Below are 27904 nucleotides of genomic sequence, written 5' to 3' on the forward strand. Positions count from 1 at the left end.
ATTGTAATTCTTGTCGCCTTCTATCGGCACTGCCTAACCGATGCACCGTGCTTGCGCATTTCACACATCACACATGCATGCTTTGTTCATTGCATTCATAACAATCATCAGCACATTTCTCAGTCCCCTTGTTTTTGGCACTGAAAGAGACAGTATCGTTTAGGTAGAATGTCATGGCAACCTACAGTGCTTACATGTTTCTGGTCGTTATTTTAACATGTTATGAAACATCCAAGTAAGTCTATTTCCTTTTTATATCAGAACAGCCAGCTTCAACTGGTCCCAGCTGCTAAAGAATACAAATAGCGACAGACTGCCGCAGTGGCAATAGTTACGTGGTGAAGCTCATGCTAAAATTATTTAAGCATTCAGGTTTAGGTTATATTTATTTAGACAATGACAATGCATAAAACGAATGTCTCGTCTATGAGGCTCATAAAAGATTTGGCAGTTTCAATTCAAGGGCAAAGCATTGACAGCCGTAGCAAAGTTTAGTGTTGCACTCAAGCTCCATAGGCAGTGGTTTAATCATAGGTCGCTGAAACGAACTAAGACTTGCACCGATCGGCTGAATCTGCTTTTGGCGGATTTGAGTCTCAGTGAGCCTGATGAGTTGGATTTCTGGCAAGTGTGAGTCTGAGTGATCGCCTAGTTAAATATACATATGGTGAGTGAGTCAGAGAGAGATCTATTTATTTTGCTGACCTATCGTTCTTGTGTATAAATCTGGCAATGTTTATAACCCTATTAAGTATAGGCCTATTTCTCTAACTTCCATTCCCTGTAAACTGCTTGAACAGGTGGTCTATTTAATTTAATCAGTTTATTCAATTCCAGCTCATCCTTGTTAACTTGCCAACATGGTTTTCCCGTACACCACTCCTGTGAAACATAACTAACAGTGTACACGAGTGACTTATTTTTCACTCTAAATTGCTTTTCTGTTGATTGTATATTTATTGATTGTGTGAAAGCTTTTGATATGGTCTTACATTCCTTTATAAACTAAGCTGACTTAACATCGACACAACTATTTTGAAATAAATTAAGTTCTTTCTGCATGGTAGGACTCAGTACATGTCTGCTAATAGCCATAATTCTGACTTTCTTTCATAACCTTTGGCGTTCCGCAAAGATCAGTACTAGGATTCTCCTCTTTATAATTTACATGTATGACACTGCCGGTAACAGTGTTTCAGAGATCCAACTTTTTGCAGATGACTGTGTTTTCTACAGAAACATTTCTAACGAGTTAGACACCTTCCTCGTTCAAACCAACCTTAACAAGAATTCCAACTAGTGCAATGTATGGCATAGGTGCCTGAATGTTAAAAAATGTAAAGTGGTGAGGATTAAGCGAGAAACTAACCTGCCGGACTCACCCACTTACTACCTCGATGGCTTTGGTCTTTCTTTTGTTAATGAATGCAAGTAGCTTGTCGTTCACATTACTAACAATCCAACCTGGAATACACACATCGAGTATGTCTGCAACAATGCTAAGAGTGCATTCGGTTATCTTTGTCAAAACTTTTCTTGTGCTCCTGTACCACTAAAGTGCCTTCTTTAGAAGAAAATTGTAAGGCCCAAACTAAAGTACGGTTTGCTCGTTGGAGACTTGCATATGCAATCACTCGTTGAAGCTACTGAAGCCAATCAGAATCGGTTTGTTCGCTTCATCAGAGCTCACTATATACTGTCATGGGTCTAGTGTTACAAATATTAAAACGAAAAACATTGTCTCCCTAATATTTCCAATCGTCGTCTCATGAAGTGTCCACGGCTTTTTCACAAGCTTTATTATGTTTAATGAGAACCTAAAACATAGTCTTTTTACTGCTCCCGACTGTATCTAAGCATGTCAATCACCATATGAAAGTTGGTATTCCATCATGCTGGGCTAACAATGATAACAATACAAAATCCGAAGCAGATGAAGCACTTCTTATGCAACCCAAAATTTATATACAAAAAGCTTTTTTTTGTTCTCTCATAATTTTAGAAATTCACACAATCTTTTTCCTCAATGTAAATAAATAATTTCCACTCGAGTAACAAATCCTCAAGTTAATCTTACGTCCATTGGCACGTGTGAGTCATTTTGTTATTCTACACATTTTGCGAAGTTTTCTTATTTTTCTTTTCAAGCTAGCTAATATGTGTTGTGAGAGTCTAGAGTGCACGCTGATAGCGCTGATTGCATTGTACAGAGGGGGCTGTGGGCTTCCGCCAAGCTGCTGTTGGGGGCAGCTTTTACCTACAGCCTTCTTCATCTTTTTGATAGAAATAAAATGCTATTGTGTTGTATTGTACATAAGCACAAGAGAACATGAAGTTGGCCAAGTTCGATGGGTAGCATTGGTGCGAAAGAGTGCCGCACCATTCAAAGCCTCTTTTATTTTACTGCGACAGCAGAAAAAAAGATAAAAAAATTAGTCACATCAATTTGTACTTGCTGTTATTCTGTCACCATTATCGTGTCATTGCAAGGCCGCAACCTAAACTTTGAGCATCAAAAAGACAACAAGAACAACAACAAGAGAAGCTTGAGGCTTTCCACTGTCGCCGAGAATTGAACTCATGCCTCAGTGGTACTGTGTAGTTAAGTGCTGGGGCAGTATTTGCAAGCAATCAACTTTGTGGACACAATCACTTTCGCATAATTTTGCACGACTCGGCACTGGATGCACAGAAACACACAGCCGGCAGTGTTCCCGGCACTGCGCCAAGCTCACTATCATTGCACATTGTAGGAAACACTGTTAGTCAGGTGCTTCTTAAGATGTCTGTTGCCGAGTCATGCAAAATCTAGCGATGGCGATTGTATACAAAAGTAATAGCTACCTTGCCCGACTGCCATCGAATCTAATGGCGATGCTCTTGAGTAAGCCACAGTGATTTTGATGTCACCGCTTTCGTCACGCTCAGCTTGGCAATGGAAATTTCAGTCCAAGTAGCATGACGTCATAAAGCGGAGTGTTCTGGCCTGCTATCTAGGAAGCGTTGGCTCTGCTCCGTCGCGAAGCGCTTGTGCCGAGAGAGAGGGTGACGTGGCATCGTGGCGATGCCCTCTCCCTTCACACAACACCTGGCACGCTAGTGCGGCAGCTGGTGTTCCCTTTCACCCGCTCTGCTCTGTTGAGGCGCAGCTCGTGACGTGGTGTAGCAGCCAACGGTACTGCGAGTTTAGGTGCCGTTTTGCTGCTACAGACGACAGACGACGGCTTTTTTTCCTCAATGAGCAATTTGATGCTTCTCTATTAGAAAAAAAAAAGACAAATGTAGGAGGAAAGAGCTGCGTCCCGAAGAAGGAATTGAACTCGGGCCCGCAGTGTGGTGAGCGAGTATCTTTCCTTGGCACTACACCAAAGTTAGGGACGGGGTGCATAATACGTGTGGCTACGTGTACAGAATCGAACATGAAGTGTTTCTCATTAGGAAGAAAAGGAAAACAAGGCATGAGAGGAGTGAGCGGTGGTCGCCAACAAGTAAGTGCAGCTGCTTCGAATAGGAGGGCTTTACAGCTTCAAATAAAACCAGATGTCATGCGTCACAGCATTAAAATGGGTCCTGGGAAGAGACCTTCGTCAACAGAAGAGGCTGAAGACAGGAAGCAATGGTGTGGTGAAACAGAATGTCTTCACTATGCTGCCAAAGCTGGGGCAGCCAGGGAATGCCGGCTCCAACTACACCTAGCTGTACAACGGCAATGACTCGTACAAAAAACACCTCAAGAATGTGAGTGCAGGTTACAGCACATGTCAGAAGCAAATCGCCAACGATAAATGATAGAATGAAAGTTGAATAAATGTGTGTGTGAGTGCTCTTGCGTTAACTTAGTCAGTTGCCTTAAGATGGGTTCTGACCGAATTTTTTCCAGTGATGTACACGCCATACAAGCAGCTTGAAAAGAAATTAGACATGACACCAGACATGACACCAAAACCAGAGGGTGACTCCATATACTAAAATATAGGAAAAAAAAAAGAATGCATTCATTCCAAGATAATGTTTATCCACACAGACTATATACAATACATAGGCTGCCTGAATTAGATAAACTGCATAGTTCTACAAGCTGACCAGTGCTGCCACTTGGGGTCCACATGCTGCCCTGTGCTCACCTCCAGGTTTCCAGCGGTGGAGGTAGAGCCTGCTGCCGTGCTCAAGCGTCCTCCTCCAGCCTTGGTGACATCCTGCATGTCTTGCAGGTGCCTCAGCTGTGAGAGGGTGTGGTGACGTAGCGCTTCGTGCAGAGGCGTGTCCCCATCCTTGTCTGGGATGTTCAGGTTGCACCCCTCGCGTACCAGGTGCTGCGAATTGTGGAGCGTTCATCAGAAAGCACAGCCAACATGTTCGCAAGTATAATCACGACTTCTTCGTTTATAATATTGTTACATGGAAAGATGCAGATGGGAGGTAGATGTAGATGGATGGTATGATTATATTTACAAATAGATAGGCTGGAATGGCCAAAAGGCAACCAGCCTGCAGTAGCTCTTGATTCCTTGTCTTTTTGAGATGGCACGCCTCTACATCCTTGATAGTAGTGGATAGAAATGTTCATTTTAGTGCAATAGTGCTCATTTTTGAAACAATTTTTTCATTTTCTCATTTGTATCTTGTTGACCCAGCACTGTACTCTCCCAGTAAGAACTATTGCTGTTGACTAAAACCTAAATGAGAAAGTACAAGGTATGTTCCTTATACGTAATAACATGAGAGCATGGTTTCACACTGCTGCTCATTCAGTCGCTGAGGGTGGTGTGTAACCACCAAACAAAGCCTATAAGCCGAAATCATGCTGATGTCACACGAAATGGCGGAGACGGAGATGAAAGAATGCATTGTGGTCAGGCCTAACTTGTTGGTGTTTCATTCACCGCATCTGACATTCGTTTTAAGCTTATACGCTATTAGTCACAAAAAAACAACAACTTTAATTTGTCATTTACCTAGATTTCTCTGATTATTTCTTATATCTATGTTCATTACTTTGTGATTTTATTGTACTTCAATATAGTCCAAATAATCATTCTACAGAAAAATAGCACTTCACTGAACATGACCTGAATGAGTCGTTAAAACTGGAGATTAATGAGGCATAATTGGGCAAACAGCAAACTCGTGTACATTTACGGCCGATTTGAATTAATCTTCCTGTAACTAAACAGTTTCTCAAAGTCTGATGATGTGGGTTCAAGTGAAGTTTTAATGTGTTTAAAAACACACCCAGTGCAAGTGGGTATTGCACATAGAACAGAACAAAATACTAGCACGAGCTTGTAAACAAAGCATACAATGATGTTAACGTGTTCTTGCACCATGAATTTTCCACTTATTGTGTTCTTTACAAAGTGATTAAAGATGCCTCCTTTCTTAGACCATACGCAATTCGGAACGTGACTAGCGCTTAGCTAGATAGTGAGATTACTCAGTCTTGCAGTGTCAATGTGTATCGGTACACACACACACACACACAAAAAAACATCGACTGCCAGCGGGGAAGGCCCATCAGCAAGTGCCAAGTGCCATTAAATGAGCATTTCTGATGGAAGCCAAATTTCTACAGAATACATGCGCTGATATCAGACTTGCAAAATTGCACTGGCACCAAATGAGCTAGAAAATTAAGGTGATCGAAGGGGCTAGATTTTTCATTATAATTACAACCCACCTTGAGCAAGTTGTCTTCTTGTACGCTGTCATTCCTTTTTATTCATATGTTTCAATGAGATATAAATATCAAGTTCACCGACACCTTCTTGGGCTTTATTATCTACTTTGTTTTGTTGATCATTAATTTCTTTACATGTGACACTTACACACAGAATAATACTAGCAGGTCTAATAAACAAACAGTCATACTGAATTGATCATGAAGATACATTTATTTTGTTTTTTATTTACTTTATAAAAAGGGCTTTTCATCACTCACTCAAGTATAAAAAAGAGCTTTAAAGCATAATTTAAACTGATCATAAATAAACCTGTTGAAGTAGGCAAGATTCTGAATCACATACTAATCATACGCTGCTGCTCCATCTGCAAAGTGCCCCATCGAACCTTTCTTAACGTCAGTGGCCTTTGTTTGCACTAACAGTGCAAAGAACAAAAAGGTCTTGCAGTGTATGTTCTCTTTACAGGCTGTCAGTTTCACGAAGCTTCCAACAGGAAATGTAGGTGTCACCAATAAACAATGCAACAGAGCAGTGTCAAAGACAGTGCACTAATGAAAATACTCCAAGGTGCAACAAGGAAGCAATGCAGACAAGATGGTCGCCAACATCGAAGCGAGCAATTATCAGCCTCTTGCCTCCCAACGTCATGATCTGGCTTTGAGAAACAACATACCGGGCAGCGCCAGAATAATTTTCAATCCTCCAGAGTTGCTCACCGCATGCACAATACTCAGCACAAGAGCACTTTACCATTCTGCATTCAATAAAATCTCCAATTGCTTCAAACGTGTGAAGACAATGTGCCATACATATAAAAGTAAGAGAAAAGCCTGCACCTACAATGCAACAACAAGCATGAAGCCAATTTGGCCCTGTAATGCCATGCACAGTATCACATCAAGAAAGATTAGAAGAACTTGTTCACGTTCACCTTCGGCATGGATATTATACATTTGTACAAAAGCAATGAAATGTTATTTGAGTAAAAACTTACCGTAGTACAGTAATTAATTAAAGAACACTTGATCTGCTGAAATATCTGCAAAACTCACTCCAGCATACCAAAGGTGCATGTATAGACTATGGGATAAGTTTCCTGTGCCTAATTCAGAATTTTGAGGTATCGAAGTCGGTGTAGCATAAATGATATGCTGGCCATTACAGCACTGAGATAAATACAGTTGCTTGTCTCTGTCTGTTCTTCAGTATTGCCCTCGTTGAAAAGTCGCGTTGCTATACTATAGACCATATAGGATAATGGTATAAGGCATTTGGGTCTTCTTAATCGTGTATTGGTATCACAAATTCAGTACTCTGTCGTTCCTCCTCCATCAGGCACAGTGGATGCCTGAGAAGGAATCAAGCCAATGCAGTCAGGAATCTAACCCGAGGACTTGTGCTCCACAGCCGAAGGCCATAGGAACAGAGCCACCACACCGTATAGCATCCGACAGCACTAAAGTCGGGGAGGGAATCTGATGTAACAGCGAATGTACCTGTGCATGACCCAGTGATGCATGAAGTGTCATCAAAACATTTTGCAGATACTGCGCATGCTATTGTTAAGAATGCATCACACTCTCACCCTGACTATCTGGGCATGCTGCCTTTCAACTGCGAGGTGCAGCGGTGTCTGCAGGTTCACATTCTGCAGGTCCATGTTGGCGTGACCCTGAGTTTAATACGAAAGAAAGGTAATCGATCAGTAAAGGGTGATCGTATAATATCACATGAAAAATGTACACAACTTCAAGATGTTCAGAAATATTCGCAAGAATGGAGAATGTTTGTAGTAAGCAAAGCTGATCCTTTGTTTGGGCTGTTCCATTGTAACAATGTCCCATATGGCATCCCAAAGTACTTACATTATGTGGGGACAGCCTTGGTTTAGGGAGGTGCCCACCTTTCCAATTATTGAGGTATCAAAATGAAAAATCACCTGGCAGGGAACCTGTTTGCACTTATTTTACTAGTAGGTTCCCAGTAGCAAGCTAGTCTGCCTGATACTGGGACCACATAGCACTTCAGCGATGTGGACATAGACAGGCCGACAAGGACGTTGTGCTATGTCCCCATTACTTAAGTGCTATGGCACCAGTATCAGCATCAGACTAACCAAATAGTTAAATAGTCTGTACCAGTCGTGTCTCTCACTGCTTATTATAATTACTTACAACGTACACTAAAAACTCGGTGCTTAGGCAAATTTTACACTGCAATGATGTCTGTGGTTGAACAAAAGGTGACGAGATCTCACTAATAAATCTCTACAGTGCCCCCTTTCAAGATCAGAATCCCCCCAAGAAGCCTAGCACCAGACTGGGAGACTCAGCAGAAAAGCTGATCAATTTCTGATGGCACTGGGATTTGAACCCGGTACCTCCCACAAATGACAGATGCTACACTACAGTTTCCTATAAAAATTAGTCAAGCGAACTATGGTACAGCAATAATTCAGTACCATGGGCATCGTGACAGGTAGTATATGGACGTCTTTATTGATAAGCGCCTCCTGTCACAAAAAATTTGGTGTCAGCACCTCGCGTCCCACATCCAGCGTCTACTGTCGTTTGGGCAAAGATCATTCCGAACCACGCAAATCCAACCACTCTTCTATAACCAAAGTTGCTCATATGTTGTCTTTCATTCTTTACAAAATTATTCCTCGAAATTTTTAGAATAACAGCCCACAAACAAATGTCATGGAAACAAATCACCGACAGCACATACATTTTATATTAGATCTTGACGGACAAGAATATTAAAAAAGCAATATAACAACAGGAGATTGGCCCACACAAGAGGCCACCTCTCTACCAGAAAGCTTGCCTTCGTGCATAGCATTCGCCGCCAGCATTTCCCAGTATACATTATGGTTACATAAGCTACAGTTGCCGGGAAGCATGAAAAGCAGTCAGGTATCTTCGAATGCTATTGCGTTCCACTGTTAAAGGCGAAGCTTAAGCGTCCTCCAAATTTTACTTCGTGCCTGTGGCTTCAGACACTCTTGTAGTGTTACGTATTGCGCTTTATTTTTCCAAGTCTCCAAGCAATATTAATACTTTCCTAAACAAGGCAAGGCAATGAGCCTTTGCCTAAATGCATAATCATTGCAAACTACTGCATTTATAATGCAACAATTCTGAAAAATGGCAAATTTCAAGGTCACGAAGTCGTTTAAAGCCAGAAGGGCAAAGTTTAGGTAAGTCCATGAACTAGCAATCGTTCTCAAGCCGGCTGAGCCACCATGCCTGCAACTCCCTCTAGAAATTTTTGCAAAGTTCCCTCTAGCAATTTATTGACAGAAACTCCATTTGCTCAACCATGTTGTTTGTAGCAGCGAAGCTTACTGTGAAAAAAATCGGCAGGTCACTTACCTGATGAATAAGCAGCTCGGCGACTTCCACGTGGTTGTTGAGGGCAGCGAGGTGGAGTGCGGTGTAGCCATCGTCTTTCTTTTCGTCGACGATCCAGGGTCTTGGCAGCTTGGCCAGCAGCGTTCGCATAGCACTGCACAGAAAGAAGATGAGGCCGCCAGGTGAACATGGTGTAAATGGAAACAACAAAACAAGATAAACATCTTCCCTTACTCAAGCACGCCAGTTTTATTATTTTTCTTTTTCGTAAAAATTGACGAAAGTCAGAGAACATGAATAAAAAAGAAACAGAAATGATTGCCAGGAAGAACTTAAGGAAAAAGTTTACCACCATATAGGTACAAAGCAAAAACATATCATTAGATTAAAAAGTGGACTAGAGTATTTGAACATTTAAAGCAAGCAAACTGAATGATTTAATTTTGGGTCTGGATCAAATCCTTACTTTTTTCCCATTAGTTATGTTAGTCATTTCATAAATTATTGGTATGTTTCATAATAATCCCTAACACATCAACGTCCATTTCGGACACCCTATTTGATACAGTTTACAGAACTGCAGTACTATATACATCCATTCTTGGGGCGGAGTTAAGGAGTTTTGCAAGCATGGCGCTTCCTGTTCTTAAAACTTTCCTGTTCCTGTAAAACTGTCGTAAAGACTGCAGCCTAAACCAAACCTCTGTCTTCAGTTTAAACTTGAGTATAATTTTCCATTTTAGGAGGTAGCTTTCAGGAGGTAGTACATGAAAACAGAGAAATCGGGTTGTTTGGCACCTGTAGAACCAATTTTGAGAACATTTGCTGAATGTACACAAAAAAGTTAGTCCACTGACTGTTGACTGGAAGATCTTTAGTTCAGGCCATAGATTCCTTTGCGATAATTGCTGAGATTCGGGGAGAAGAAAAAGAAAGAAAAAACACCTTGGAAAAGAAGAAGGAAAAAACAGAAAGAAATATCTCATTATAAAAAAAGAAAAACAATTCTGTGAAAGCCATTTACTGGAATGTCTGAAATAGACAAACTTGATACATTACCACATCATAATGAATTATATAAAAAATATGCAAACAGGACTTTTGCAAAACTCATGTATGCTGCAAACTATTCCATCATAGTTTGCTTTAGACAATATAGAGGTAAAGTAAGTAGAACTGCAACATTTGTTTTCAGTGCAGAGTAAGAGAGCTGTAAAATTTGCCCTTCAACTTCAGTTTTAAATTACTAATTTCCGGCAAAAAATTTGAGGCCCCATATCAAAATTCTGCGTTGAACAGGCGATATAATTTAGCTTTCTCTCTCAAATGCAACAAATTTCAGTCAAAGTTGTTACGCAGTTATTTATTGAGAGAATGCCTGCTTCTCCCTTGCGATTGAATTGAGAATGATATCAGAGGTGGAACAAAACTAGAGCAAATTCTTAAATGCAACAAATTTCACTGAAATGAGTGGTGGCCAATGAAGGCATTTTGGCATTTAATATGAATTTAAACAGGAAAAACATGAGGGCAAGCACTTCATCTGCAAGGAACATAAGACTCAGATGGGTTTCGCAAATTACTTCTGGCAGTCCCAGAAGGACCTCATGAACGGCAGCTTGGTAGTTAGAGGCCAACTACAACAAAATTTTATTTAGGCTAAACTGGTTATAAATGTGTGCCTAGTAGTTAGCAGACATGACACACGTACCAACACATTGCCTTCTGAAATTTCACAGAACGTTGCTGCCGGCAGCTGTGTGCGCTGCCAAATCTCAGACGTCAAGCTAAGGAGCTACAATGGTTTTTGAAGTTCTGAATGATGCATCACTTCTGGCGAGCGGTAATGGTAGGTTTCTTTTATTTCATTTTCGGCATGAATAAGATCCATTTCGTTAGCATTTTGTGATGGATCCACTTGTATACCAAATGTAAAATTTTGCAAGGAGGTGGGGTCTACACCTACGCTATCTGAAACTTGGTATTTTACATGGCGCATAATTTCATTGCAGTTGGACTTCAGGCTAGAAAGACTAAAGGCAGGCAGTTCCCGCATTAGCTCCCATGATGTCATAAATTTTGCCAGCGTCTATGTAAGCCTAGAGAGGCCATTTAAATTGAATTCGAAACAAACCAACAAGCCAGCCACCGAGTTGCTTAACGTTTTCCACACACAAAACCAGCCCAAGCCCTAGAAGTATGTAATGTAACGGTGCTCCAGTCTGGTCGTGAAACTCGGAAGGGAAACTTCTGCCTTTATATTTTTCCACAAGTACAAACCTTTTTCCCTATATATATATATATATATATATATATATATATATATATATATATATATATATATATATATATATATATATATATATATAAACTAAATTTTGGGGTTTTATGTGCAGGTACTACGATCTCATCATATGAGGTATGCAGAAGTGGGGGCTCTGAAAAAAAATGCTTACACCCTTTGGGGAGTACCTTAATCATCCCCAAGCAATCATCGTTATCTGTCTGGCTTGCGTTTCCTTTTCGAGAACTCTGTGCTCGCTATACTTTCCCGCCAAAGTATGCCACGTCACACCGATAAAGCGCGCGTGCCGTTCGTGAGTTGAAAGTTCGGGACGGCCAGCCTTATAAATAAAGGAAAGGGATGCAAGGTAGGTGGATCCAGCGACTATTGTGGTGGGACAAAGACACGCCTCCGGAAAAGGGCGTAAACTTCTTCTCAAAATGCGTACGCAGTGCACGGTTTACCCACACGTGCGATTCTGCATTCCGCCCCCTTTCGGATGGCGGCGGTAGCCGCGATCGGGATCGAACCCACGACCATCGAGTTTGGTAGCTCAACTTCCCAGCCACGGGGCTACCGGACGGGCGGGGATGAGCGACTTGAAAATGATTTGCCCTTGCTCTTTGGTTGTTTCCTTAAAGGAAACGGCAAACGATGGAGCACGAAAGAAAAAAAATAAACTCATTTGTACATCGCGCCCGCTTATTGGCGGCGAGGAGTTACGGAGTCGTCATCTATCGGAAGCGCCTCGCTGGCGTAGTATGAGGAATCACGTGGCGCGCTCCTCATAGGTTTTGCACCCGCCGTGGTTGCTCAGTGGCTATGGTGTTGGGCTGCTGAGCACGAGGTCGCGGGATCGAATCCCGGCCACGGCGGCCGCATTTCGATGGGGGCGAAATGCGAAAACACCCGTGTGCTTAGATTTAGGTGCACGTTAAAGAACCCCAGGTGGTCAAAATTTCCGGAGTCCTCCACTACGGCGTGCCTCATAATCAGAAAGTGGTTTTGGCACGTAAAACCCCAAATATTATTATTATTATAGGTTTCGCTGTCAGCGCTCACTGAAAACACCACGCGCGAGCTCTCCCGGACATTTCTGTAATTACTTTCGAAACGAGAGAAGTTTCTTACTGTCTAAATAATAATCTTGGGCAAACTGAAAGCACACAATCGTTTACAGACGCTGTCGCTTTACCGAATACGTACAGTGAACGCCACTGCGCGCGGTCGCCGCGATGGAGTCTCCCAAACCGGCTTCTTGCGTGAAAGGTAGGTAAACGCTGAGAGCAAACTATCTGAAATATGTTCTTATAGTGTTTGTATAACTAAATGGAGCGTAATAGAATGAAGCCTCAATGCAGCGATCGCGCAGATTCACAGCGACCGACTGCGAGTCTGCATGCTTGTCCGCGCACTGTTTCGCTTTCTCCGCGCGCACGTTTTCGCACCGTGCCATGAGCTTTAGGCCGCAGAATATGAGCATTTGACAGTATACAAGCAACCACTGTTGCGTGGGCGCTATCAGAGCTGTTCAAAAATAATTTCATTGTAGAGACTTCGACGCCTACGGGGACTGTGATGTGCCGTCGCGACGATTCAACCTTTTTTTTCTTCTAAATTCTTTGACCTTTCGATACTATTTCTCGAGTTGCGTCGCACTGTATGTTTATCGGTGTTCTCAGCGTGCGATTTCCCGCTGCTTCTTTCTTCTTTAATCCAGTGCATTAATTCATAACACAAACATGACCATATGCCATGCTTTTTTTAATGTGCTTCATACCGCTCCCTTTTCACTCCAGTGAACTTGCCAATATCTATAGCATCGACAAGTTCATAGACGAAACCGTCATGACATTAGTCGGGCAGCGGACTCGGGCGAGCGTCTCAGTGCGCGTTTTCAGAACATCGCAGACCGGGCGCCGTAGCAGAAATCTTCCTCGCGTCTGTGCTTGCTGCATACCGGAGTTGTAGCCGATGACTGTTTGCCGGTTTTATGTTTCGCGAGCCAAGCTTCACACAGCTTCTTGTCCTGCGGCTACGTATGAATAAGGCTGACACCGTGCTCCGTTGCGTGCGTCCGGCATTGCGGCACCGAGCAGTAGCCTACCATGTTGTGCGCCTTCAAAGGCAGCCACTACCTATTGTAGTGCTTTCAAGCGTTGTAAAGGAGACACTCGCACTCGAAGCGGGAAAATCTCGCCACTAAATGAGGACCGCAGCGTACGAGGGAATTTAAACTCTCGTTTTCAGCTCGCTTCGGCGCGCCCCGAAGCAGCCGACGCGGCCGCTATGTCCACGTGATCCCTCCTAGCACGTCACGCCGACGGTGGAGCCAGCTTTTCCAGTGGTGGAGCTCGAGGCCAATACTGACCCAGAAGTCATACCGAGGTTGCCGTAACGAGGCACGGCCGGCGCGACGGATATAGTTGCAAGTTATCTTTGTTTTCTTGTCTCGATTAAGCAGCGCCGGGAGAAACCTGAATGTGACAACAATATGGCGTCCGTTAGGCCACGTGACAATAGGGACGCCATTGTAGTGTATATTTTGATTTAACGGGTACATGACGCAATGTTCCCAGCACGTCGCTTAGCTCCGAGACTTAACGGTGCGCACCGCGGGTGGCCGCGTTCGCCTTCCGCAACCCCGCAAAGTGCTATGTACCAATAATAAGCTGAAACACGTACACTACGCGCAGCTATGCGCAAGAAAAGCATTCCCGTGACGTCATGGACGCCATGTTGTTGTCCCTATTCACACCTCCAACAGCGCTCACTGGTGATAAGCGGATGGAGAGTAGCTGTTCACCGACCTGCATGGCTGTTAAACACAATGGCGAACGCGCGATGACGCGTTCAATGACGCACTTTCGCGTGCATCCCGAATTAGTCCGCCGCGAGGGGCCCAAGAAAAAAAAAAAACAAGTGTCGGGCGATTAGCGTCGTGTTTTCGCAATTATTGTTTTCCAGGAAACGCAGTTTTCTTTTTCTTTTTGTCGTTTTGATGGATAGCGCGTACCGAGGTTCCGCAAGCACTGACACCGGAACCGCTCTGGAAGGCCGCTTCTCTTCACTCTTGTCATGCATATACAAGTGCAACGACCAGCACTTAAGGGACGATGAATAATGAAAGTGGAAAGTGAGATTAATTGAAGGGCAATGAAGCGAATACGAGCAAGTACTCCTAATTAAGCCTCTTAAATCTCCATGGCACCATCACGAGACGCGGCAGCTAGCGAAAAGAGAGAGAAAAAAGCAGTCAGCAGTCTCTTTAGCGATTCCGCTGGCTTTCAATTAATTTACTGCGACGGCAGCAGATTCTCTCAAGGACATTAACTGCTTCTTTGCTATTGGCACAGCATCTACATGCGTAGCTACCGGTATTGCCTGCGGTGGTATCTGAAATACATGCGGGAACCTCAGAGTCTGTTACATTCGGTTCCACACTTAATAAAACAGACAACGCTGGGGAAGCACAAGTAGCGCGGCCACAGATATGTGTGTCCCTCCGCGTGTTTAGCAGGGCACCACGCTTTTTATCTGAGACGTTTATACTTCGGCATTGCCATTTGTTGGGCGTGTTGGTAAACTGACATTAAAGGCATATTTAGCGCCAACGAAGAAGGACAAAAGAGAGACGGCACCACATTGCGCATGACGAGACCGCTTCGTCTACTACACGCACAGCACGCGGACTTAGCCACGTGAACGGCCAAACAGTTTCCACGTCAAAGGAAAGCGGAACGACCTGTCCGCCTTTATTTTTGGCCGTGGAGAGAGCCCGTCTGCACGGAAAAATAAACAACAAAATGTTATTTTAGTTATGACGTAATTAGTATATTCATTAATCATTTATTTGTAAACTGGCTTGTTGAACTTTTTCACGACCCGCCGTGGTTGCTCAGTGGCTATGGTGTTGGGCTGCTGAGCACGAGGTCGCGGGATCGAATCCCGGCCACGGCGGCCGCATTTCGATGGGGGCGAAATGCGAAAACACCCGTGTGCTTAGATTTAGGTGCACGTTAAAGAACCCCAGGTGGTCAAAATTTCCGGAGTCCTCCACTACGGCGTGCCTCATAATCAGAAAGTGGTTTTGGCACGTAAAACCCCAAATATTATTATATGAACTTTTTCACAGCTGAAAGTGGTTTGCTGAACTCATCACAGCCCAAACTTCGCTCCAGTATAGATAAAAGAAAACGAAACTATAGAGCTTCGCGTTTCCTTTTCGCGCCTAAATGAACGTTAGACGTTTCTTTTAACTGCGCAAAAAAAAAAAAAAAACGAGGACACGAGAGAGAAACACATACCGCACCACGAGCGCAGTGTGTCTTTCTTTCGTGTGTCCTGTTTTTTTTTTCTTCGCACACTTAAAGGAAACGTCTACAGCTACGAACCGACTAGCCCGCCGGAACGTTCTAAATGAAACATTCCGAGGCCTAAAACTCAGCGTAGCACATCGTAACGCTGGGCATCACGGGGCAGTGTGGCTACGCCAAATCACTTATTATTTATGCGCCTTTGTGCGGCCAGCATGCGACATGCGAGGACAAACGCAAGCACGCACGCACGCACGCACACACACACACACACACACACACTTTTCTTTCAGCTTTTAAGAGGCATACAAATAATTAAGAAAAATGTCATTGTGGGCTATAGTTGTTTAAACATACCAATGTCTACGCGCAAAAAAAAAAGAAGAAAGAAGGGAGCTGCAACTTCCGGGACACCTCGCCGCACTCTGCACATTTGTATGTGCGAGTGCGAAGTCAATTTTTTATTTTTTAAAGGACGGGCGGTAGTGTCGAAGTCCAGCAACCGAAGGGCAGCGAAGTAGCCGTAGGACAGGAGCTCACATCATTTAGTGTTCCTCCTCGTGGTGCACATTAGTGTTCTGCGCACTTTCCTTAGCTCGGCAGAGAGAGAGAGAGAGAGAGAGAGAGAGAGAGAGAGAGAGAGAGAGAGAGAGAGAGAGAGAGATTAACTTAATCTGTGACAATCGATAGCATCGGCAAGCCCGGAAGGACATCCTTTCACACATGCCGTTTGGCTACACATACACATTGCCTATAGTTTCCTGAAGAATAAACGCGCGATAACTTGCGCTCGGGTCTCCTGGGCTCGGATACTTGCTCTGCAGTCTGGTCCTTTTGTTGGTTTTGCGCACAAACTTTAGTAGACAGAATGATACACCGAGAAACGGGAAAAACACATTTAAATAAGGAAAGAAAAAGAAGTCCCCCATAATTAGGAGACGTATTACCACCCTCAGACGTGTAGGACACACATAAGGGCAAAATTAACAAAATCAAGGAAGCAATCAGTTCGCCTAGTTACGGTTACGAGCGAGTTGTTTCCCAGTATAGACGTAGAAAGTAATCAGAGCTGCAGTGGCGGAAAATGCAGCGCGCGCTTACGTGCGTGCTTATTAATTTTTTTTTTCGTATAAATTCACAAGGGGATTATATATAGTCCTGGCATGGCAGACTAACGTATATGGCGTGCACAAAACGAAATGGCTTAATGCGTCGGCTCCTTAAAGTTAAACAGAGCGGCAGTGAAAGATGGAAAGACTATATAGCGGCGGGGCATACCCAATCAAACATCTCTCTAAAAAAAAAAAAAGATGTAGTGCAACGCCGGGAAACGCTGCAGGGTATATTCATCCTCCATCATTAAACGGAAGACGCGCTCGGCAAGGGGGGGGGGGGTGGTATTATTATTAAAAAAGAAGCTACGCTGTAAAAGGAAAGTCTGCGTCGAATTATTACTTTATTACTTTTGCCTCGTACTATATGTGTGGCGCGCAAATATACATACACATATATATATATATATATATATATATATATATATATATATATATATACGAATACCAGCGTCTTGCACTTCGGAACCAAAAGAAGTAAAAGAAAGATGCAAACGCCAAGGGAATCGAACCTACGAAGCGATATACGGACGCGTCGATTTAGTTTTTTGTATCGTTCTGTACGCACCCCTACACGACGATATGAAGAAGAGCGAGTAATCCAAAAGCTGACATTTCGTAACGAAGATAAAGAAAAAAAAAAGATAATGATAAGCTAAGAAAAAGAAAGCAGCGAATCGAATCTATGAAGCAATAAGAGGACCGTGTGTCAAGAATAATAGCAGGCACTCGCCGAGGCAGCGAGACAACGAAGCGGGCTATATATTTAACGATCTCCGTAATAAGCGAGACGCAAAAGCGAACAAGTGCGGCACGGCGCCGGAGGCGCCTTTTTTTTTTTTTTTTTTTTTACAACCTCGGCTTTCTTTTCCCGATTCAGACCAGAGTCAAAAATTAACCCAGCGGACGTTCCGCATAGACGTTCGCGTATATCTATCTTACGGTGCCAAAACAAAGACTCCGCATAATAAACCGCGCGCCAGCGCCATTGAATTATGAACAGAGGGACTCGGAGAAGAAGAAAGGAATATGACGTTCGGAGCGCAGAATAAAAGGCCGCGCTAAATTCCTCCGAGGCTCCTCCTCCACTACAGCAAAACGACAGAACGCGGTTAACCTCCTAGCAATCCCCCCCCCCCCCCCTCCCCGCCTCGACTTCATCGTATCCCTCGTAGTATACCGAGGTATTTACTTATGCAATGCCGTTCGTTTGCACATCCAAAAGTTCATCGCTGAATTTCGGGTTTTGACTTTCTGGTTTGAAGCTTTCTTTTTTTTTTTTCTATTCATTTATTGCCCCCTTTATAGCACGTTCCCGTTATCTCGCTTCCGTTTCGAGACTCGGGCCCATCATTTTCGGCGCGATCGAGAAGCACGCGCATGCAGAGCGTGTGTGTATTCTCTCTCGAGAGCTGAAGCTATGATGTGAATTTGCGAGCTAAGAAAAAATAAAATCAAAACAAAATACGTGTCGGTCCGTAGAGGGCTAAATCTCGTTGCGATGAACACAGCCCGTGGCGGTTTTGTACAGGCCTGTCGTTGCTCGTGGTTTTGTCTTTTATATCTATACATATATGGTCGGGCAGCGTGCGCGTCGCCAGAAAACTCCTCGGGGAGGAAGGGATGCGAGAGCTCGAGCGAGAGATATGTATAGTGCGATGGAGCTCGCAACGCTTTGATAAATCGCGCTTTATTATATACGAGGGGGCCGATGCGGCGCTGCTCGGCCAAGCCTGTACACACGGGCGCGCTCGTCTGCTCGTTGCAGCCGATCGTCTGCTTGCTCCCCCGAAGCTCCTCCCACACCCGTTCTACACAAGCATTCTGTGCCTCCTCTGCAAGGGGAGTTGCGTACATGGCCGTCTGCGAAGATCTATGTGCGCGTCGTCTGCTCCCGGTTTGGCCGGGACAAAGCGCGCCAGCAACGCTGGTCATTTCGCGTTTCGTCTTGGTCGTCTTGCGCGTATAGCGCAGACAGCCATGTGTATTTTCTCGACAGTGGTAACAGTGCTGCCCATCATCATTGGACGAGCCATACTGCACGTATTGCTTTTCTATGACGTCACTTACGTACGCTTATCGCTCGTATAACCATGGGGGTGTGCGGTGTTCAAAAAGGATACATACATACATACATACATACATACATACATACATACATACATACATACATACATACATACATACATACATACATACATACATACATACATACATACATAGTTTGACAATGAAACCGTGTCGCCATAATAGGCGTGGTTTCGTATATAGTGCAGACATCTGCAATACTAAACGCCACTAGATTGCGGCGTGATATAATCATGCGCCTTCTAGTTAAACTTGGAGCGGACACGGTCAATAATGATTGTACGATGGCTTCAAGTACTTGAATGGACAAACAGCGCCGCTGACTGCGTTAGTAACACGTCCAGGATTGGCGCCGCTTGTAAGCAACTCAATCACCCAAAAGAGGACAGCTAGAAGGGACCAGAATTAACCTCATTCATTAAAAAAAAAAAAGCGAAAGAACGAAGAGAGACGAACGAAAGCTGCAGAGAGTACGAAAATCACTGTCACGAGCACTGTACGTGCGCGTTCACTACGTCACAAGCCATCAGGTGTTACGTCACTCCTCTGCTTTAAGAGCTGCGAGGCTTGGAACGTGTGCTCTATATATAACAAACACAACTCTAACCAACGTGAGCTGTTAAAAGACAGAAACAGGAGGAAAGAAGGGGGGGGATGCATCTCAAGAGAAAACTCTTAACCAGAGCTAATTCTGGTTAGCTACCCTGTGCGACGGAAAGGGGTAACGCGGTAGTTCCTTCGTTAGCACTGCCGCATCTTTTAAAAGCGAAGCTTGTCCTTGCGAAGCTCGTCGGGTTTCGTGAACGTGGCTGCCGCTTGGATGTTCTCTTGCCGAACAGGCCAACCAATCACAGCGGAGTACGCACCGCGCGCGCCGCTGGGTTCCCCGTGCCACTACCAGATGGCGCTCGCCTCCGCGCAGGTGTAGGGTGCCTCCAGGCACCCTGCGCAGGTGACGAGTGAGGAATATGGAAGAAAGTAAATGGGCTGGGAGAGTGCTCAGATGTTTGTACAGGAATGACATTGACTCACAGTGGAGGAAAAATAACTAGGAAGCTTACCAGCAAGAATGCCACCGGTATGGTGAGCAACATATGGCAACAAAGATCGTCAAGCGGAAAGTCAGAGAGGATGAGACACTCTCATGGGTGCCCGCAATGGAATAGGAACCTGCTATGAGTAACTAGTTAAGAGGGGAAAAAAACGACATCAGGAAAGAAACAATTTATAACTCAAAGGGAAGGTCCTTACTTTTCGAAGCGAGATCAGGATGCCTAACACGCACTTATAAAGCGACATACAAAAAGGAAGAAGCATGTGCTTGCTGCGGTAAGGCTAGGGAAATGATGGAACATGTCTTTTTAGAATATGAAGATATCCGCCCAGCGGTCGATTTATTCACGAATGGCCTCCCTGAAGTCTTTGGGTTCAGCGAGAGCAGGAGGAAAGCAAACATGTGCGCAATAGAGATCAGTAAGAGATAATTGGAAGAATGGTGGAAGAAAAGTAGGCAAACGACAAAAACGGAGGAGTACAAGAACAATGTTCCCAACAGGGATTCAGAAAGTTTGGTGATGGGAATTCCTCGTTTTTCTTTTTTTTAAACATAGGTAGGGCATTAGGCAATATAATAAGAGTTTGGTGGCGCAACCCACCGCTACGTTCCAAAGGGGACGCTCATAGCAAATATCCATCCATCCACGAGGCGTGTATATGCTGCGCCAAAAATCTGGGGACCCCTCAGCACATCCTAATGGAATGCGACAGGATCCACACAGAGAGACCAGTACGTAACGTGCAACTTCCATAAGCGACCCGCTGTGTTTGCTTAGTGGCTATGGCGATGCGCTGCCGAGCACGAGGTCGCGGGATCGAATCCGGGCCACGGCGACCGCACTTCGATGAAGGCGAAGTGGGAAAACACCCGTGTCGTTAGATTTAGGTGCACGTTAAGGAACCCCAGGTGGTCGAAATTGTTCTAGAGTCCCCCACTACGGCGTGCCTCTATCATAATCAGATCGTGGTTTGGGCACGTAAAACCCAGGAATCTAATTAAATTTGCTTCCGGAAGCACTTGGATTTTAATGTAGACGGAAGTATCAAACGGTCAGCCGTCGAGAGAAGCAACCGACGTTTAGAGTATCGGTAGAAAAAAAAAAAGCAGGAAAGTCTAATACGACCGGATCCATTACAGCATAGGCAGCGGTGCAAGTTAGAGAAGATTAAAAAAAGATGTAATCCTAGAAGGAAAAGCATTCACAGCATACCCGAGTAACTCAAGCAGGCTAGAGGGGATGATTCGACCCCACCCCATTTCGAAGGGGATGCCAATAAATCATCATCATCAGCAGCACCGCATCCACGACGCCGGCAGTGCGGGGAAAAAAGAAAGAGAACCCGAAAGTTCGCCTTCACACATCCGCGGTTACACGGTAATGAAGAAGTAAACGCTTCTTGCGGATGGAATTGATTTGAATTGCGCTATACGTACGTATGCGCATGCCGCCTCAGAAAACATGAAGCGTTCAAGGCGTCCGTCGTACTCGCTAGCATTCAGCAACTGGGCTTAACGAAAGGCTCGGTATAATTTGCGTGCGCAAGCGTTTGCGTGCGTGCGTGTGTGTGTGTGCGTGTGTGTGTGTGTGTGTGTGTGTGTGTGTGTGTGTGTGTGTGTGTGTGTGTGTGTGTGTGTGTGTGTGTGTGTGTGTGTGCACCCGTGTTTCCCGACTCTCTATGCCCTCACGCAAAAGTTCGCTGTATATAGATTCCAACTCGTTGGATCTACTGCGTGTCTCTTATAGTGGATCTTGGGAAGAAATATGCAGTAGCATTAGCAGTAATAGTTACTAGTAGCCGTACTATAGAGCAGCAGCAATAAAAGTAACAGTAGTGGCAGTAGTAGCAGCACAAATGGTGGCGGTATAGTTATAGTAGCAGCAACAGCAGTAGGGAGCAATACTGATGGTTGGTGGCGACAAAAGTAGTAGTGCAGTAACAGTAGTAGTAGTAGTAGTAGTAGTAGTAGTAGTAGTAGTAGTAGTAGTAGTAGTAGTAGTAGTAGTAGTAATCTCTCGCCGCATTCGTTTCAAAGTCTACGAAATGCTTTCTCGGTTGACCACGCAGACGATGCTACATGGCACGCAGTCGGCCTCAATGCGCATGCGCGCCGACGTCCATTGAAAACCTGCGGGTCTCAGCTCTGAAGCGCTACAGCGGCTCGCCGTTGCCTTCCTTACAGGCTTTAATAATATGGCCGGAAGCATGCCAACATAAACCGGAAGCATGTCACCGTAAACCGGAAGCATGCTAGGGTCTCTGTTTGCAAACAGCGAAATTGGCGTGCAAGAACCTACAGGGGTTGAGTTCGCCGGATCAACGAAAACGCACGCCGATGTTCAATCCGACCGCGACGCTTCCGGTACCCAGATCTTTCGCCGACGCTTCGACGCTTGGATATTTCAGAGCGTCTAACAAGAAAAAGATGACAAAGAAAGAAAGCAACGAGAAGACGAGGACAGACGAAACTCCACGAGATCGGCAGCAACGGCAGCGCTCGCAGCGGCGGCTCTAACTCGTTTAGGCCTAATCACCGCCTAACCCAATCAGGGGGCGGGCCGCGTGCGAGTAAACAGACCGTTCGTTCGCAGCCTGCACCTCTCGCTTCTCGTGATTCCACGTTTCTCGCGTGAAAGCTCCTCTCCTCCCCCCTCCTCCACCTCCACCGCCTCTCGTTCGATTCGTACACCCTCTTTATTCGCCTTTCTTACTTTTCGCGTTTTGCCTAGCGGCGTCCATTTTATTATTATTACTATTATTACTTTTCTTGCTTGAGAATCCTCGTTTTCCGGTCAGGCTACTGTGTAGAGCCTGCTGTAATAGCCTCACCTCCGCACAAATGTCGAAAACTTCAACTAGAAAGAAAGAAAGAAAGAAAGAAAGAAAGAAAGAAAGAAAGAAAGAAAAAGAAAGCACGCAAGCGAGAAAGCAAGCAAGCTAGCAAGCAAACGAGCAAGCGAGCGAGCAAGCAAGCAAGCGAGCGAGCGAGCAAGCGAGCGAGCAAGCAAGCAAGCAAGCAAGCAAGCAAGCAAGCAAGCAAGCAAGCAAGCAATGAAGTAAGCAGGCTGGTCACTCTACTCAATCAAGAGAATGAAAGGTCACTCACAGGAAGGACTACAGCACCGTCATTTACGTGATCTCTACGCGAGCGCGTCGAGTCAGAAGTCGAGCCGACTGAGCTCGACCCGACCGCGTTAACGTGGCATATCTTGCCAAGCGGGAAAGAGGAGCCAACTATATCCCCTCGCAGGCGAGTTGAGAGACATAGCTCCACCCCGACGCTAAAGCTCGACCCGATCCGCTAGCGTCAACTGAATCCGAGGACCGGTTTCCGACCACAGAAGTCGACTCGGCCTGGCTTTATCGGCGTTCACACAAACGTAGCCATAGCGATAGTTGCCCCAGCGACGACAGCGATGAAAATGACCGCGGCGGCAGCGACTTAAGTGCAGAACAACTACGAAGTCGCGAAGGCAAAACTGCACGGCAGTACGACAATGACGACAGCGCAATAGCAACGACTATGCGGAAGGACAACGACAGCGCGACAACGACACCAACGTTACCATAGAACAAGCTCACATATTTTACCCGCAGTGCTGCGTGGGTACGTCATTACCACAAAGACCAAACACAGAAATTTTGCTGCGCTAGATTTTATACCTCAAAATTCCTATTTAGGCGCGGGAAAACTTAATGGAAGGTCCCTAGCATGGCCCTTTTGATACGCTGCAGCGATCATCATCAGCCTGGTTACGCCCACTGCAGGGCAAAGGCCTCTCCCATACTTCTCCAACAACCCCGGTCATGTACTAATTGTGGCCATGCCGTCCCTGCAAACTTCTTAATCTCATCCGCCCACCTAACTTTCTGCCGCCCCCTGCTACGCTTCCCTTCCCTTGGGATCCAGTCCGTAACCCTTAATGACCATCGGTTATCTTCCCTCCTCATTACATGTCCTGCCCATGCCCATTTCTTTTTCTTGATTTCAACTAAGATGTCATTAACTCGCGTTTGTTCCCTCACCCAATCTGCTCTTTTCTTATCCCTTAACGTTACACCTATCATTCTTCTTTCCATAGCTCGTTGTGTCGTCCTCAATTTGAGTAGAACCCTTTTAGTAAGCCTCCAGGTTTCTGCCCCGTAGGTGAGTACTGGTAAGACACAGCTATTATACACTTTCCTTTTGAGGGATAGTGGCAACCTGCTGTTCATGATTTGAGAATGCCTGCCAAACGCACCCCAGCCCATTCTTATTCTTCTGGTGATTTCAGTCTCATGATCCGGATCCGCCGTCACTACCTGCCCTAAGTAGATGTATTCCCTTACGACTTCCAGTGCCTCGCTGCCTATTGTAAATTGCTGTTCTCTTCCGAGACTGTTAAGCATTACTTTAGTTTTCTGCAGATTAATTTTTAGACCCACTCTTCTGCTTTGCCTCTCCAGGTCAGTGAGCATGCATTGCAATTGGTCCCCTGAGTTACTAAGCAAGGCAATATCATCAGCGAATCGCAAGTTACTAAGGTATTCTCCATTAACTTTTATCCCCAATTCTTCCCAATCCAGGTCTCTGAATACCTCCTGTAAACACGCTGTGAATAGCATTGGAGATATCGTATCTCCCTGCCTGACGCCTTTCTTTATTGGGATTTTGTTGCTTGCTTTATGGAGGACTACGGTGGCTGTGGAGCCGCTATATATATCTTCCAGTATTTTTACATATGGCTCATCTACACCCTGATTCCGTAATGCCTCCATGACTGCTGAGGTTTCGACTGAATCAAACGCTTTCTCGTAATCAATGAAAGCTATATATAAGGGTTGGTTATATTCTGCACATTTCTCTATCACTTGATTGATAGTGTGAATATGGTCTATTGTTGAGTAGCCTTTACGGAATCCTGCCTGGTCCTTTGGCGATATTACAATAAAACTGCGATTACAAATTAGAGCAGTGCTGATTTGACATTTTCGATATTGCATTCTTTTTTCTCTCGCGGTAAATGAAGATTGTGGAACGCGAGGCCCTAGAAAGAAATATATATATATGTACGCGTTTGTAAGTGCTCGTACAACAGCTGCTGTAATGAATTTTTTTGTGACGCACTGCAGCTAGCTATAAAAAAAAAAAAGCCCGTAAAGCGTGTGACAAATCTTTCGCGTCAGTAGTCAAAAAAATTTTTTTTGACTAATGAGAAAAAAAGAACGCCTTCTTAATCGGCGTAACACTATCACTTAGAAAAAGAACCGCGGGTACTACACGAAGTTAGACGGTATGTACTCAGCCCTCGAACAGATCCCCCCCCCCCCCCCGCGCTCCCCCTTAAGGAACAACGAAAACGCGCGAAAGAAAATAATACATAAAAAGAAAATATCGACGAGGTGGCTGCAAATTCACGCAGTCTTGTGCGAAAGACCCTCCCATACTAACTCGGTTATCTGTAAGTAGAAGAGCATCCGTTACGACTGGTCTTCGATTCCATTCCGAAAATTCAATATCACTTCCCCCTTTCTTTTTCTGGCACCGATGGAGTCTGCGAAAAGGGTCAGTAATAAAATTACCGTTTCGATGTCACTGGGGTTTGATCACACAAAGGGCAGCCTGATTGCCCATATCCTGTTTTCGTCTTAGGTCAGAGCTTTATTAAATGCACGCGAGAGAGGACAACGCCGAGATGCTAGCAATCAAAGTGTGGCGCATCTATGGAACAATGGAACATTGAAATCAACGGCTTCTCTTCTGTGCTCTCAGCACTGCGTTGACGCAAGCAAGAGCATCGCATCGCGAACAACAACAACAACAACAACAACAACAACAACAACAACAACAACAACAACAACAACAACAACAACAACAACAACAACAACAACAACCGGGCCCGACCAAGGGATCAGATAAATCAGAAGAATGTCATTTACGAAGATTACAAACCACGTCATTCAATAACCCAGTCAAGCTACATGCTATTGAGCCACAATCCTTTTCGGCCGAGTGTAAATTCTGCGGGCAGAAAACAGATCTGTACCATATGGTATGGTCCTGCCAGGTTAATAGTGCCTTAGAAAGTATACAACAGCCAACGTGGGAAGGATGGGAGGCAGCCCTGTCCAGCTCAACCCTCGAGGACCAGCGAGCCCTCGTGGAAACAGCCAGGGCGGCGGCCTTAGCCAACGGAACTCCGGAATAAGAATCCGACCACCCTTCTCCTAACTCACCCCCCCCCCCCCTTTCCTTTCGATAGAACGTTTTCATCATCATCATCCCGTTCCTGGAAACAACCTTAAGGTCTTGAATGCCGGAGGACGGATACAGTAACAAAAATTTTGTAGAAGAAACGACCACTAGAGAACATGTAAATAAAATAAATCATAAAAATATTAATAAAAGGAGGAAACCACAAGTCTACTCCTCGAAACCTAGAAACAGCGACATCCTGAACTACCACTCAGTGAGACTTCACTGCTGTGCTTAGCGCTAGTATATTCTTATGTGCAAGTTTAGAATGCCGCGTACATTTGAAAATAGGGTGGCCTTCTCTTTGTGATGATGCGGTACCCACGGTGACACACCGGCTGCACGCTTTCTTGTGGCCTACGTTTAGTGCGTGAAAGCATCTTATTGAAGACAATGTCTTCCTTTGCGAGTTATACCGCCACTTTTTTCGCATCCGGTGTGTCTGTTTCCAACACTTGTTCCTAGCGTCTTTCGTAGGCCGATTCCGAAAAATAGTTCAGTCTAAAGACAAAGCTGATGACGGCGACTGATGATGAGGACCACGAAGCAGGCAATGGTGATGATGACGATAATGATGACTGATGACGAACAGCTGGAAGGCGATCCAACCTCTAGTCGATCGTCGATTAAACGCTCTCGCTCCAGCGCGGATTTCGCGATATGAAAATAAAGTTTAGTTCACGAAAACAAAGTTTAGTGGGAAGTCGGCGCATTGTCCTTCGGCGCATTGTCGCCTTTCCCTCCTCTGTGTGCTGTCGCAATGTGCACAGCACGAATTACCAACCAGTTCGGCCTCACAACTTCTCTCGCAATAAATTGTACGGTTCATGCACATTCTCAGCCCAATTAACCAATTAAGACATTGCCCAGGAAGACATTGTATATCATTGACGTAATAGTTCTGCGGAAAACCGCGATGTGGAGAGAAGAAACTAATAAAGGGAAAATCAGACATACACCCAATCGTAGCAATTGCTACAATGGAAACCCATACAATTTTTTTCAAAGAAAAGCCTCGCAGTTGAAGAAAAAGTCTTCCTGGTCCGGTGGATGACACCCACCCAATCCTGATTGGGTGGATGTCTGATTTTCTCTTTACTAATGTCTATCATTGACTTCCACAACAGGTTGAATTACCTTCGAATTTTTTTACCCCCTTTCTACTTTCTTGTTCTTTTACTTTCTTCGGTGAACCTATCACGGCCTACTGTAACGGAATTTAATTTCGGCTAAATTGTTCCTAAAGGAACAGTACATACCATTGGAGCAATCTTGGAGAAGCTGGAGAGCTGGTAATTGTCTATTTCTTTCTTTCTTATCAGCGGCCTTTGAATAGCGCCTAAGCAGACGACGCGAGCATCTGGTGTTTAGCGGATATGACGTAGATCTTAGCACGTTGCCTCCGAAATTTTCCAGTGCGCCGCCGCGGGCAGCGCCTTTAGTCTTGGAGGTCATGCGAGGGAGTCGCGCGTTCTTAATCATGCCTCAATTCCGGCGAGCGGTAATGGCGGCGCTTTTTCGCTGAGGTTCAGCATCGAAAACGCCCACTTTTGAGAGCCTTACGTGACGCATGCGCTCGTATTTCGAGCATAAAAATTTGCACAGAGGCTGCTTTATCGTCTGCACGTAGGCTTTGTACGGGGCGCAATAATTTTGTTGTAGTTGGCCTTCAGAGCTAAGCTGATGTTTGCGGAGGTTGTCGGACGACGACGCGGACGTAACCATATACAGAGTTAACGTAACTAACCCTAGAGGCAAGGCTTCCATATAGTGATC

The 27904-nt window shown here is 44.9% G+C and overlaps 1 protein-coding gene across 2 annotated transcripts in view; it reads right to left on the reverse strand.

Annotated features, from left to right (window-relative positions):
- Positions 1 to 27904, reverse strand: part of mib1 (E3 ubiquitin-protein ligase mind bomb 1) — a 592519-nt gene that overhangs the window by 32598 nt on the left and 532017 nt on the right. For both annotated transcript variants that reach the window (XM_075668982.1, XM_075668983.1), the window contains exons 13-15: positions 9059 to 9191; positions 7267 to 7353; positions 4125 to 4313 (exon numbers count right to left, since the gene is read on the reverse strand). In XM_075668982.1, the coding sequence (XP_075525097.1) occupies positions 4125 to 4313; positions 7267 to 7353; positions 9059 to 9191 (409 nt within the window). The remainder of the gene's footprint in view (positions 1 to 4124; positions 4314 to 7266; positions 7354 to 9058; positions 9192 to 27904) is intronic.

The sequence above is a fragment of the Dermacentor variabilis genome, chromosome 9 (genome assembly GCF_050947875.1).
Source record: "Dermacentor variabilis isolate Ectoservices chromosome 9, ASM5094787v1, whole genome shotgun sequence".
Classification (NCBI taxonomy): domain Eukaryota; kingdom Metazoa; phylum Arthropoda; class Arachnida; order Ixodida; family Ixodidae; genus Dermacentor; species Dermacentor variabilis.